The sequence below is a fragment of the Anabas testudineus genome, chromosome 19 (assembly GCF_900324465.2).
Source record: "Anabas testudineus chromosome 19, fAnaTes1.2, whole genome shotgun sequence".
Classification (NCBI taxonomy): domain Eukaryota; kingdom Metazoa; phylum Chordata; class Actinopteri; order Anabantiformes; family Anabantidae; genus Anabas; species Anabas testudineus.
This window is the reverse complement of record NC_046628.1, coordinates 14,634,623-14,650,004: the sequence shown is the minus strand read 5'-3', so window position 1 is coordinate 14,650,004 and position 15,382 is coordinate 14,634,623. Positions and strand designations below refer to the sequence as shown.

General features: G+C 42.4%; 1 protein-coding gene across 6 annotated transcripts in view; it reads left to right on the top strand.

The window, feature by feature from the left end:
* Positions 1-15,382, top strand: part of tanc2b (tetratricopeptide repeat, ankyrin repeat and coiled-coil containing 2b) — a 117,127-nt gene that overhangs the window by 69,059 nt on the left and 32,686 nt on the right. For 2 of the 6 annotated variants that reach the window (XM_026351722.1, XM_026351724.1), the window contains 2 exons: positions 6,793-6,909; positions 12,009-12,157. In XM_026351722.1, the coding sequence (XP_026207507.1) occupies positions 6,793-6,909; positions 12,009-12,157 (266 nt within the window). Of the gene's footprint in view, positions 1-6,792; positions 6,910-7,446; positions 7,640-11,504; positions 11,730-12,008; positions 12,158-15,382 lie in introns of those variants that run through there. The other 4 variants (XM_026351723.1, XM_026351725.1, XM_026351727.1 and 1 more) reach the window with 3 other exon arrangements.

Below are 15,382 nucleotides of genomic sequence, written 5' to 3'. Positions count from 1 at the left end.
TTGGTTTTACTCCTTAATCCTACAGTGTTGTTACTACTTGATTGGTACTAAATATTGCATTGCTGCTAATTGATGAGCTTTCTTCATTTTATTTGGCTGAAGTCGTTTCTTATAGATTCTTCTATACAGACACATCTTACAGTCTTACAACTGCTTGTTGTGGTGTTGCTTACATGTGGTTTTAAATGGATATTTATCAGTATCTTCTAGAATAAAAAAGCTGTAGAGTGGCAAAGAGAAACCCGCAGTGTGCTATTAATAGCAATGATAATGGTTTGCTTACAAAACAGAGCAGTGGGTTACATATACCACCTCAATGCTTTCTGTGAAAGCTGATGGTGGAGAGCTGAGCCAACATTTCTCTGTGAGACACACACACACAAACACAAAGGCCTAAAGAAGTGTGTTATTGTGTGTGTTTGTGTGTGTCCATGCGTATCCAAACCATTACGGACTACTGCACAGGGCTGCACAGTGACACCAGCCTCCGTATTAGCATTCACTACTTGTCTGTCTGCTGTTAACTTATTTGCTCAGTCATTTCAGGGCGCCGAACCGCTATGAGCCATTTGTCTGGATCACAGCTCCGACTTTGCGTGGCTGCAATCAGTCTACTAACTACGTCTACGGGATTACATAAGAGTAACAATGGATAACAACTTTTGTTATTTGTAGGAAAAATATGTCAAGAGGCTTTGATGTTCACTTTGTGTCATGCACGCTAAAGATAGGGGAAGATTATCAGAAACATTTTAATCAGGAGCTTAATCAAAGCTCAGCCACATAATGTTTGTTCTTAATTGATTGTCTTGTTGTCAGTGTTTAAATGAATTTCTTAATTAAATAATAGCAGAGAATTTTGCTCATCCAGATTTTCTCAATGACAAGTGTGTGGTCCTCAAGTATAGTACAGCTGGGAGGTTATAAATATCCCCGCAAGGGGATATGAAGTCCAGATGGGATAGAGGTCAAGGCAGCCTAGCTATTATTAGGCTCCAGTATCAAGTGGTGTCCTTGGCAATTATACTACTCTCTCTTTCTTAAAGTGGTATTGTATTTAACTCGGTTACAGCTTACTGCTGTTTGCAGCTCTCAGGAGAGAAGGGCTTTATGGTCTCCTGCTGAGGAAGGTTATGTGAAAAAAATGTGGTCACTATCAGTGAAGGAGCGAAACCACAGAAGAAGTAACAGTGTTGGAACTGCTCAACATTAATAATAGCTGTTGTGCTTCTACAGCTGAGTCATAAGGCTAGAGTTACAGTACCAGTGTAGACAGCAGCCCTGTAGAGCTGCAGTATGGATATCAGGATGGTGCACGGTGTTCAACAGGAAATGGTTTAAAAAAATAAAGCTGCTCAAAGCAAATAAAAAGTCCAGTGAGCTAATATTTGCAGAGGTTCCAGTTCCCTGTTGACCTCTCTGAAGTGGTGTCGAGCTGAATAATAGTGCATTTGATTAGCAGTGTCATAAACAATGTTCATTGTTGTAAACAGTTAGATTACACAAGGTTGCAGAATTCAAGCTGAAATAAAAACAGCTTGTTCTGCAGGTCAGTAGAAGTTGTAACCGTTAAAAACAATTATAGAATTTGGTCTCTGCCATATTTGCGGATTCTCCAGCCTTGATTGTAAGATGGGCCCAGATGCATTTGGTCTCTCGACCTTAATTTCAGTCCTCCATATGTCTGCCTGTCAAGTTATTTTCAAAATCTTTTAAAAACCAAACTCATTTGAAGTCTCTGCTGTTGTTCTGGGGCTGGACTGCTGCATACAGTTTAATGCTTTGTGAAGAAAATCAATGTACACTTTGCAGGATGCACAGCTTAAAGTACAATTTACAGACTCTTCTCCTGCATAGCTATAGGTCCTTCAGATTGATTTACTCGTGCATTAGTGTAGCTTTGATAGCACTTGATTTTGTGCTGTTGTTCTAATCCAAACCCAACAAGGTTATATGAAATGTTGAATTTAACAGCTTTTTGGTCGAGGGAGAGTTCGGCTAATGAGCGTTCTTAGAAAGTCCGCCCCTCCCTACACCCTTTTAAAATTCTGCCTGCACCTCACCTTGCTCAGCTAATCCTCCCAAGGCTGTAATGATAGATGCACACGTGCATGTGTGCAGACACACTCGTGCACGTCTATAAAAGAGGGAGAGGCAGACGAGCTAATGGACTTGCACTTGCTGACTGTCAGCAGGCTCTGTTTTCAGGCTGTGACCGAACAGCTCGATGTGTTGCACAGCAACATCTGGTTGCCATTGTTTTGCTCAATGAGTCAACAAGACAACACACAAAATCATTTGTGGTCGCTGAGTCGGATTACTGTGTGCACACCTGGAACAAACCCCTGGGTCATTCTTAAAGACTTTAAATTGAAGTACAACAAAATGCCTGTATCAAATCCAGCTGATCAGACATGTGCAATTTACTGTGTGTATAATGAAGGAGTTAGAGAAGAGCTAAACGTAAAACTATAATGTATAATCATACATTATATTATATATTAATATAATAATAAACAGGTTGTTTTATTTGATGTAACACATTACACTGAACATCAATTTCAAATATGATAATGTTGAAAAAACCACATCTTCATTGTCCTTATAATTGTAAAGAAACCTACCATCTATTTGAGCTCTTTTGTAAACTGAAGTCCTTAAACTGTAATGACAAGGGGCAGACCTGATCCTGTAAAGCAGACCTGATCCTGTAAAGCAGGCCTGGTGCCATAGAGCAGCTAAGAATCACCAGCACAGAGAGGCCGTACGATTACATCTCAACAAACGTTTTGGGACCTTAAAGCTTTTAGTGCTGGTAAAATCACCGCCTTTGTGCTTCGCCACTACCTTGGAAAGGTGGACAACACTCGTTTACCTGTGCTCTCCTGTTGCCATAGTGACCACAGCAGCGTGCTCACTTTCTGTAAACCTCTGCTTTGGTTGCAGACAGCTGGGCGATGTACGTCGTAACCCACATTATTGCTCTGTATGTGTGTGTTAATGTGTGCGCGTGTGGGCGCCTGTGTCTTTGTCTGAGTGGGTTCTTGAGGTCGTATGTAACTAAGGCCGTGCTACAAACATTCATTTCTATTGAAATGCCTCCTTCACTTGCTCATCATTCACATATTTGTAGCAAATGAGAAACTGTGCATTGCATATTGGAGTTCCCCATTCATATTCAGACCTTGTCGTTTGTTTATTGAAAACCCAGGTTGTGTCTGAGGGGACTGTCGTGTTGAAAAGAAGTTCTCCTCTTTCATATGCACGGCGTCCTGTGAATTTGAATCACAATATTGACATGCTTTCTTTTTTGTTGTTTGTGTCCCTACGTATGATGACACACTCGGGAATAGAGATCAGCTTTTTAATTTTCCACATTGTCTTTTAGGTTATGTGTTGTCACCAATCTCTCTGCAAACCCCTCTCCTTTGTCACTCTAATCTCACATGTACACTTGCATACGTGCCACATGCATATTCATATTCGTGTGGCATGTATGCCAAGAATATCTATTTCACGGCCACATGCATCTGCACACACACTAGATATATTTATTCATAAGCTCATTAGAGGAGTGGATTTGCCTGCTGTCATCCATCACACTGTCACCCATCCTCAGCCTGGCACACACTGACAACAGAACGGCAGGAGAGTCCCTGGGATTTAGTCTCCTGGAGCCGGTACTATCGAGGGGATTTACTCCAATAGACAGAGTCTCAGTTTGTCATTTTATAGAGGTGAGATCAGGGAGCCGAAAACAAAAGAAATGGTAATCTCTCATTCACTATAGTTCATCCAAAAATTTATATTCTGCGGGGAAACAGACGCACGGTCACATGAAAGCTCAGTCCATCACACTCTCCTTGTAGCTTGTTACAAACTAGTGCAAGCTGTTGCAAGCTTGTCGGTGCAGGTGCAAGAGCTGCTTATTGAAAAAGGGCAGGACTGTGTGTTGGACAAGAGAAATAGAAAAATGTGGTTCCCTTTTTGCTTGATTGTGGGAAAGAATGTCCAGCTATTGCAGCCTTGTGTATTGCTTCCTTTCCTTAGTGACCTAACATGGACCTTTCAACACTTGCAAGTAAAGCAAAACAATAAACTCTATTGAAGATGTGTATAAAATGTCATATTGTAGTGATTGAGGAGGATGTGCCCGGGACATTGTTGTGCAATGTAAGAAAATAAAGGTTAAAACTTCTCCTTTTTTTCTACTGAGGATCAATGCTTCTTAGCTAATTCCAGTGTATTGTGCACCCACTGACTAGCCTTTGCTAAGTTTTTCTCACTATTCTTTATTATTAAAGAGAAAAGCTTTGTTCAGACAAACAGAAAACTGTTCTTTTCATTAAAATGCAAGGATCCATTATCTTAAAACAAGTCAAAGTGGCATAATTAATGAATGAATGATGCACACCTCTTCAGCAAGTGGAGATAAGAAAACAGAAGAAGTGTCGTAGTAGGAAATACACAGATACTTGAATGCATATGAAAAGGTAGATGTTTATACGTCTTTATTACATTATGACAGTTTACGACAGTTCAGGCCCCATAATAAGCTAAATGAATCGGCCCTTTTGTCTGTTCTGTCTGTCTTAACCATAAAATACATAAATAGTCATTTAAAAATGTTCCCTGAGTTGACTGTAAGTCAGATTGTCAGAATATATGAAGCACGTCTCTGTCAGAGTTGCTGTCACGGCTGCTGATGTGGGTAACTCTGGTCCCTTCTTCCTCCTGGTTGTCACTTGTTGTTTCTCACTGTGGCATCTGTGCTGGCTCACTTCCTAGATGTGGTCAATTAGCTGAGTCCACTCCAGACTTCATACCAGCACAGTATTAACTCTGTGTGTGTGTGTGGCATCTTCTTTGCACACAATACCACACAACACAACTATGAAGCAGTGTTTTATTTCCTCTGCCAAGTAGATTTTGTTTTTGTTTGTTTGACTGTGTGAGAGAGAGAGGGAGCCGAATATCTGGAAGGTTAGGCCATGGCCAAGTCATTAGTTTTTTATGGAGATCCGGCTCAAGCTGCAGACCTCTCCAAACAAACATTCAACATTACACCTTTTCTGTCATGAAGTTCTTCACTAGAAACAAGAAGTTAGAGGAAAATACAGTATGTGGCGCTTATGTTAGTCAGCATATCATCTCTGCTATGGTGTGGCTCTAGGATTGGAAATGTCACCTGGTTGGTTTAGTCCTGACAAATAGTTTCTATTTGTGTTGTATTTGTATTTACATTGTTTATGACTAAATTCCTGCTTAAAGAATGAAATAAGTCTCAGCAGTATTTTGTGATTATTACCAGATTAATTAGATAACGTTGCCCTTCTGATATGATAGTGCCAGTAGTAAAAACATCATACAGGCTTAACATCAGCACGTCGGCTTTGTAGTTATGGCCTAAGCATGCTGATGTGAGCAATTAGCTCAAAGTACTGCTGTGCCTTGTTACAAATTTCACACAACTGCCAGCATGGCTGACTCTTCCATGCTTCCTTAGGAATTAAGATATCCAGCTGCAGATCATTTATTAAAAAGCTGAAATTACCGGTACATGGGGAATAATGACAAGCATAATGCGTGAACATACACTGTGTTTCAGCTGCTGCTCATGATATCAGCTCCCACCACCCTGGTTCAGCACAGTGCGGCTGCACTGGATGGATTTGGACATGTGCGCTCACCCGTAATAAGAATGGTTAATAGTTGCAGCATGTATTTTATTTAACCGGATTAGTCAATTATGAAGAAATTATGCTTACATTCCAAAACCCCTGCCCCCCACACACACACGAAAAGTAAAGATTAGTTTAAATAAATGAGCCATGCACAACATTTAGTTAATACGAATTTTTGTGTGCAACTGGGAAAGTGTTCAACTCCATCACAGTAGCCATTACAACAAAGTGAGGACGTCTATTAAAGACAAAGAAAAGATGCTCTGATATCTGCCCTGGTTCCTGCTGTATGTTAGATTAGCTGAGGAGGCTGCAGTGTTGTTTTACCCAGATATCCATTGTAAGCAAGGTTTGTAATTTTGCGTTAATCTTCAAAACATTAAAAGACAGACAGCATTTTAATGTAGACAGCATCCTGACAAAGCTGTGTGACTAAAGAATCACTCTCTTTGGATGCTTTAGGTTTGTCTGGCACCTGTTACTGTGTATAACAGTGCTGCCTTGAGTTCCTGCACTGTGACCAAGAACCAAGAATAACCCTGTGTCCTAACCACCACTCTCTATTTCTGCATTTTTGTTTCTGTCAGCCGGACGTGTTTGATGTCTCAGACTTGGTGCTTGAGTCAGGTGTGAGGACATTCCCAAAATGGATCCTATTTGCATTCTTGGTGTGATTATGACGCTGAGCAAACAGACACAACAGGCTCAATCTTTGCACTCCATCTTTTCCTCTTCAGTTAAACTGTCTGCTCCTTGAGTGTTGAGGATATTTTCACATTTTGTTGTTGGGTTGAGGTTCTGCCGGCCTTAACTCAGCTCAGATTGCCCAAGCTGCTTGTTTACTCATGCTTTAGTTTTTATATGACCCAAGGCAAATACAAAGCTGCCTACGAAGGCCCTTAGGATGTTTTCATTTTATCAGTGTTCTACTTCAAGTTCATAAGCTCTCTGTCTTCCTCCCTTTCTGTCCTGTCCCTGTCACTCCTCTCTTTCTTGTCTTCTTCCATCTCCCTGATCTGTGTGTCTGGGTGTCTGTGTGTCTATCTGTGTGTATGTGTGTGTACATGTTGTCTCCTTCTCTATATGTGTGTATGCTTTCTGCTCCCAGCCCCTCTGCGGAAAGCAAAGTTTGTGGAGAGCCCTCGCATTCCACAATCAGAGCTTGGCTCCCCTACACACACCTCCACCACTGCCAAGAATCCAGACCTGGACACATACTGCCCTGGTAAGTTTTTTTGGCCAGCTCATCCCTCATTTTGTTGTGTTACTTTATGCATGTTGGTTCCAGTCTGTGGAGACACAGGAGGACGAGGAGAATATTTTGGTTGACCACTTATTCTACTGGCTTCTGCAAAGAAAAGAAAAATCATTGTTAAGGTTGTTAATGAAATCGCTTGCTGGTGCCAACAGTGTCCGTTCTCATTGCCTCCCTCCCTCTCTGTGTCTCTAATCCTCCCTCGCTGCTTTCTCACTCTGCCTTGCTTCTCGGATGCAGAGCTTGTTTAGATGCCGCTGCTCTTCTCTGTTAACTTTACAGTCGGTGGTTGTGCTGTAATCCTGTGTACAGTCTAGATTTCCCTCTATCCCCCTTGTCGCTCCCCTCCTCGCACAGGGCTGACGGTAAAGCAGGTCACCCGAGGATAACCCTCTACTGAGATTTGGTTGTAGCATATTTGCTTTCTCATCTTGCCTCTCCTCTTCCTGTTGCCACTGAGAAACGCAGTGTCAGCTTCCTCATTTGTCTTGTTGGCTTAGCCTGTGGTGGCCGTGAGGACTTCTCAACAGAGCAGGACGATGCTGCAGGACCCCAGGGCTGGATGAAGACATGAGGGAGATAGTTAATGGGGGTCTCAGGGCTTAACTGCTGTAATTTAGGAGGAAAATGGTCGACAGACTGCTACCAGCAATCGTCTGCCAGCCTCTTCTGCTGAGCCTCTGCTCAATGGGAGCTCTAAGTAGGTGATACATACTACAATACAATATGTACTTTATAGTGTGTCTTAGTTCCCTAAGAGTAAATGGTGTTTTATACCTTGCTGTTGAATCTCATGAACCTAAAAAACTGTTAACCCCAGCTTTATTTTGCATCAATGCTGTGAAATAGACTGTGGAATAACCTATTAGTTGTGATGAGCTGCTAAGAGCTCCTGCAGATGTGACATTTCGGGGTTGAAATGGTAATCTCCGCCATCACTGAGGCAGGAAAACAGTTGATTACAAAGAGGAATTCTCTCTGTCTGTGCAATAACAACTTGAGCTGGAGACGAACCGGGAGGGCTGAGATGAGTTTTCAGGGGTGAGGATTCACACGTCCCAGGTGGACAGATGGACATCTTAGCTCTTAACAAGAGCTTCCTGGCAGGAGTAGCAGCAGGGCTGTGACTTAAACATCTGATCTCATGCCAGTCCACACTCTGCCTGGAGGAAGTCTGGTATTTGCTGAGTTTTTTATGGCCTGCAAAGAAATTTGTGGTGTCATAAATATGAATTGTGAATATTATGTGAGCCAACTTGCAAAATTCACCACTAGCCGTCCTCCTTATATCATGGAGTGAAAGCATTTCCGGCAATGTTATAACTCATCCCTCATACTAGGTAAGCACTAATAAATATGTGGTATTTCTAATTTAACGTCAAGATTTAGATCATTTCTTTAGCACTCAGAAATAACTTCAGTTTAAGTAATTTTAAAATGAACATAAAATAAACAAAAGAAGGTATTTTGAGGACTCTGAGCTGCTAGAGGCCATGTTGGTCTGTGTCTGATTGACAGCAGCTAGCAGGTGGAACAACCGCCAAAGAGCAAGAAAACATAAACAGATCTGCACTGTTGCTTACAAGCCACATGAAACCAGTTTTTTGTACGGACTGGTGTGGAAGAGTGAGCAACAAACCTGACCCCAATGACATTTACATGCAGTTTGATGTGCAATTTCAGTGTGTGTTCCTCTCTATGTAGGTCTACGGTATTCCAATGAAATAAAACAAAGGTAGGGGGCGTCTGAATACTGAATGAATTAAAATACAAATCTCATATTGTAAGCTTGTTAAATTACACCCATTACATATGTCATCACTCCTAACCCGAGCCTGCTGTACTTTTGTGTGCTTTTATGTTTGGAAAATGATGTTGGTGCATAGATAAGGCAACAAATGTGCATGTGAGGAATGTGACATTTACTCTTTGGTCTCTCGATCATCTTTCCACTCCCTGGTTTCTTGATGATGTCTTTGTCTGGGCATTCATATCTGTGTTTGGTTGTTCATTGTTATTCTTGTTTTAGGTGTGAATCCAGCTTGTTTTCATATTTTCTTTTAGTTACCATCTCATTTTCACCTTTTAGTAACTGTGCTGTATGTCTTCTTCTTCTCTTTGAGCCTCTATACAGTATATCTAAACATATATATATATGGATTACTTCCTGGATCCTGGTCATTGTTTGCTCTCTGTAAACTGTGTGGGAGTTAAAACTCCCAGGTATAGCTGTAAGAGGAGCGACCACATGGCATGTGTTATCTTACCTGTGGCTCAGGTCTATTAATACCAACTCCTGTCCATGTCCACTCCCCTGCTTGCGGACACACATGCCTCCCTCTGCGCTGTACTGGTGTGTGAGGGCAGATCTGTGGACAGCCAGGGAAGAAACAGATGCGCTTGCACAGAAACACATTCCTAGCTGTGCGCAAAGATAGTTGCCATGGCAACCATCTGTCTCCTTCGCAGCTCAGGAATCCAATAGAGAGAGAGAGTGTGTGTGTGTGTGTGTGTATGTGTGTGTGTGTGTGTGTGTGTGAGAGAGAGAGAGAGTTGGGGACGATGTGTTTTATGCTTGATTTTTTTTTTCTTCATATTCAAATTGTATCATTAAGGAACTCATGGTATCACTGTGATGAGAAACACATCTCTTAAGGCGAGTGCTATGTTCCCAGTGCTGTCGTGTAGCTTTAAAGTGTTTGAAATGTACTGTGTGTGTCATATAGTGTGTTTTCTTGTCATAAACTGAAATAAATCAATGTATACAACGTATATATGATATAAATATATGCATTCTGGCTCTATTCAGATATAAAAAAGCATATAGATGGTGTCAGTGAGATTCAGTGTATTTGACAGCTCCATGATTATAATATAGCTGCTGAAAAAACTGGGCCATATGTTGGACTGTGTAGAAGTGCAAGAGTTTAAGGATGTACAGAGGGATCGTCTGTGCTTAGCTCAAGGGAGTTACTGTGGGCTCCAGTGCCCAGATTAGAGAGTTTGCTCCCACATCAAAAGAAACACAGTCAAACTGCTCACCCCTGCACTGGGTTGTCCAACAGCTCACTGCGACAGAGACGCAGTGGTAAGACACAGACAAACCCTCACACAGAGGCAAAAGAGAGGCAGCCAGAGCCGCTGTTTGATCACGGTCACGCCTGCAAACCCCCCAGGAGCAATTGACTAATCAGTGCTAATGTATTCACTGCTTACTACTACCAGTCTGTCAACTCAGAAGCCTTCACACAGACACACAGAAAGCATATATACACTTCAGTCACCAGAGGATGGTCTTGTTAGTTTTTTTTTTCCACCCTCTGTGATATCAGAAGGTGGAACAGTCAATCTATTTATAGTACATCTTCTCCTTTATTGCAGTCTTTTTTTAAAAGGATTCTTAGGAATTCAAGGACATTGAAGATCCTCATAAAGTGCATCCAGCTGCATTGCTGAGTAGCCATATCCACCTCATCACGGCTCCTATGTAATTAGCCGTGTTGGACCTAATGTTTGCTGTGATTAAGTCATTATTGGCTGCCGCTGTGTGTGTTTTTATTGAGGCATGGCAACATGTCATCCCCATTTGGTTCGAAGCTTTCTCCCTCCCTCATGAGGCGTCTGACGTCTATACTTGATCAGAGAAACGTGGAGTCAGTCTAATGAGAGTCCTGACACAACCTGCCTGTGTGTGAGTGAGAGAACGGAGAGGGGAGCCTTGGTTTCAAATTGTCTGTCTTACTGTAGGCGTTTGAACAGCCACAGGCTTTAGACAAGATCTCTGTCTTCAGAGAGGTGGGGTAACGGCTGATACTGTCTAATGGTCGTCAGTCAGGACTCAGTCTGAGCTACCTGCCAGTCTGGTTTGACCTGCCCGGCAGGAAAACAGGTGAGAAGAGAAGAAGAGGAAGCAAACTGGCCGCTAGCTGCCTCTGTGTCACTGCTGTTGCTTTAAAAGCCAACCATCTCGTGCTGTTGGCTTCAGTGTCATTAATGTCGGGGCCAATTCAGAGGCTTATACATCCAATTACAGCTGTTTGTATTTAGCCACTAGTTACTCGTCTTACAACCAGCAGGGTGAGTAATTAGTGAACTATTCGGCTCTCGGAGTGACACTCCAGCGAAATAGAATTGAAATTGATATAGCAGGAAACCTCTAGGGGATGATAGCCAGGTGTTATTGAAAAAAACATGATATGACTGATGAGGGTTTGTTTTGGGTGGAGAGTGATAAGATGAGGTCATTCAGGGATTTTTGCTTTGGATCCTTGTGCAAAGTTGGCATTTGAAATCCCTCAGCTCTGTATTACTCTGAGTGTGTGTGTGCGTGTGTGTGTGTGTGTGTGTGTGTGTGTGTGTGTGTGTGTGTTTAGATCATCTGATCATCACACTGGCTCACCCTTGTGTTTTCTTTTCTCTCTTTTAGTCCTAGGAGTCTGTAAACAGGATACAGAGGTGGATACACACCCACTTTGTCTTGGAAAGCCACCCACCGTAGCACTCTGTCTCTCTCTCCCTCTCTCTCTCCCGCTCTCACATACACGCACATACAGGTGAAGGGTGTATCTCATTACGTCACACGAGCTGCAGTGTTGATGAGCGGTGCGGAAGGAGCTGTCGTCAGTTTGCTAGTCATTGAGGAAAGGACTTTCTGTAAACAGTTTGAAAGGATTCTCGTAGTTGTGGCTGAAAGGATTTTAAAGTTTATGTAAGAAGATACCTCAACCGAACCGTCCAGCTGTTGAGGAATGTGTGTGTAATGCACAGCTCTGAGCTACGTGAATACTCAGGTAGGGTGTTTCATTTCGTTGTCCTCAGCACAGGTGCTGTGAGTCCAGGTCTGTTGTCGCTGCTGTAGGTTTAGGCAAAACCAGTGTAGAAGATACGTTATGCGTTTAGTATTTCCAGGAAGGAGAACATGAAATAAAAGGTGTTTGTGTGTGTGAACGTGGCCAAAGAAGTCGCTGTTCTGTTTCTACCCGCCACTGACACACATACTTTCGTTCTCTCCTCTCTCTCTTCTCCCACCCCCCCACCACCTTCCTCCTCCTGTCTCTCTGCCTCTGCAGGGGAGTCAAGCCAGGAGCTGGGCCCCCCTCCGTCGGTGGATGAGGCAGCCAACACATTGATGACGCGCCTGGGTTTCCTTCTGGGAGACAAAGTGAGTGAGGGGCCAGCCGGTACCCAGTACAGCATGGAGGAACCCGAGGCGAGACAGGTAATGGTGTAACTAATGCGAGACACTCTTTTCATCAGTCTCACTGGATTTCTTTTTTTAAAAAGGCTCATGTTTTCTCTCAGAGCTCCAGCTTTGGACAAAACATTCAGACTACATTGTTTTTTTCTGATGGTGCACTGAGTTTGCAGCGCAATCAGGCTCCAGATGAACACAGTAATTGAATTTGAAGCCAAAAAATCTGGGGTTGTGTCCTACGATAAAGGACTGGTGCCAAAAAACTTGCTTTGGTGTAAGTTTTTTTCTCGCTCTTCAGGCGTACTTGTCTCATTGTGTGTGTTATTTTGACACATTTCTCTCGTGAGATATTCGGCTTAGGAACATGAACAAACATGCAATCGTCTGATTCCATCTATTTTGACACTTATCCTCATAATATCCTTGTTTACACTTGGTTTTGACAGATCTTTGGATGTCATGATAGCCTGATCAAAAGACTCCTGCCCTCAGACACCACAGCACATTGGATTGTGAATTTATCAGTACCTCTCCATCAAACATCAGATCAAATCTAGTCACCTAATTAGACTTGTATAGAACATACTCAAACACTAATTATTTCTTTACCAGTGTGCTTTAAACTTTGCTTATTGAAAGCAGGTTTCTTGAGTTGGCACGCAGCAGGTTAGGCTTAACGTTTCTCTCCTGTACCGTAACCTTTCTATTTGTGAATTTGGCAGTTGTGCAACAAACAGCTTTTGGCACAACCGGCCTGCTTTAAGCTCTGCAGCAGATGCCCTGGTTTCTCTACCTAAACCTGATTTGACAGGTATGATTTGTGCAAACCAGGGGAGAAAAACAGAGAGAGAAGGAGAAATAGGGATGGGAAAAGGGGCAAACCTGTTGCTGAAGCATTTCAAGCAGGCCTATGTATGGGTTTGCACTAAAGCAGTGTGGATAAGCAATTAGACTGATGGACTGCCTGTGCTTGATGTGAGCACTGCTGTAGCAGTGGGGGTGTATAAATTGAGAGAGGTTTATTCAAGCGGCTCTTTTTAGAGACGTGACTCATACTAGCACCCCGCTGCATCGTGCACGCAGTACAAACGTATTATTTTAGATATCTGCCCCAACTGCTGTTCTCTGCAATGCAATTTAGTTTGATTCATTAACCACCAAAAATGACAAGGATTGCCTTGAGACACCATCTATTAGCAGATATGAGAGTGGGCTTTTGTTGTAATTTTCCTAATTTGCTTGGGACTTACTATCTTTCAATGGACAGCAGAGAGTACAGTAAGACAGTAGATTCACACATCAGCTAACATTGCTAATTCATCAGTGATGCTGAAAGTCATTTAACATTGACATAATCCAGTTATTAACCTGTTTTACCCTGTAGTTAGTTCACAATGGAGCCAGGTAGAGTTTCACCTAATATAAAAAGAAGAAGCAGTGACCACTGATGTACGTTTGTATCTACTATATTCCATTTGACATGGTTAAATTCCTACAAAAGCTCATGTCTTCTGCTGCAAGACTTCACCCTCTGATGGAACAAGGTGACCTTAACTCGCACAGAGTGCAGTTAATTGCCTTTCATACTCTCGTGCTCCCGCTCCCTGAATAGATGCTATGCTCCAAGTTCAGTCCAATCCCAGCGCGACGTTTAAGGTCAGACCTGCACACGGCGAGGTTCATTATCCCAGCAGATGCGGCGTGGAGCTGCAGTGTCACTGTAGGAACGGGGAAGTTTGAAGGTTTATCCGTTGATGTGTATTTTTGTTTGTGCCGGGGTCGAGCTCATGTAGACATGTCCCCTTGATGAAGAGAGCAGAGGGCAGCAGCAGTGACTGGAAAAGAAAACAAGAGTCTGATAAGGTGTGGACCGGTTGAAGAGTCCATGTGCTGTAGTGGACAGTGTGTTGACTGGTTTACAGCCTGTGATCAAACCACTGAGCCAGTAGTCCTCCTGACGAGAACCGGTGAGGAAAACAAAGTTATTGATAAGCAACAGTGAATTTGATTAATCAAATGACCAGTTAACCAGTAAGTGTTTGGCAGGTTGGTTTCTCATATTGCTGGCAGCATGACATGATTAAACAATGGAAACAGAGTTTTCTTCCATTTAAAACGTCTCATAGTGACGTTCATTCCAGCCTCAGCTGTACTTTTAGCCACTTTCCTTGCTCATTAAGATGTTAAACATTATACCACATAAGCACTAACATGACAGACATTGTTATTCTGCACATGTTAGCCTGATGTTAACTTTTAGCTCAGAGCATTGCATATTAACGTGGCTGTAGAAAATTTGCTCTCTTTTACATCATGTTATACCTGGTTAGTCTCTGGTGCTAAGCAGCTTCGACTGGGATTTTAAATATCAGGATTATAAAATATTTTATTCACAATGATTCTTAAAGATAAATAGTAAGTGCACCTTGTGTACTGTATAGTATTTATACCATGGATTTACAGTGCTCCTCCTCAGTTCACTCATGCCACACATTGATGGAAGTGACTTGATCAGTCCCACTCAGCTGGGGATCAGTGTCTTGCTCAAGGACGCTTTGACACACGGACAGCAGGAGCTGGCGATCAACACACCGATCCTGAGATTCATTAACAACTTGTCCTGTCATCCCTACTCTTAATTGACAGATGAATCAATAATGAACATAATCTTTAGTTGCAGCTACGCTTGACTGTAAATGTGTGTGGGTGTGTGGATAAACCTGTGCGTGCCCTGAAGTCTTCCTCCTGTAGATTCAACTAGACTACATTTTGCCTTGAGCACTGTTTTACCCTTGTTGACCTGAACCTGTCAAAAGTATATTTAAAGCGCGACGTGCATGTTTGTCTCTGACATACATCTTAATCACTTGGTATTCCTTCCCCGACATTGTTTTTTGTGCCAGTACTGGATATTTGTGTGTGAGTGCATCAGTGGGTGTTTTGTAGCAGCAGATTAGATGCAGCAGAATGTTTTTATTTTGTCCCCTGTGGTCTCCTGTCTCCTAACCTGAGCCGACACAGACAAGGGTCACCGCAGGGCGCCATAACAATGCTGCGACAAGGAACAATATGTATTCAGAGTGTGTATGGGATTTTAGCTTTTCATGTTTTTCTATTTTTTAAACATAATTGCAGTCATGGCAATCAAGAAGAAAATATGTCAGCAAGAGTACGACGGTAGCATGTTCCTACAATCCTCCCACATGTTTAGGAAAACCTATTTAGTCCCATAGAACTGAGCTGAATGTG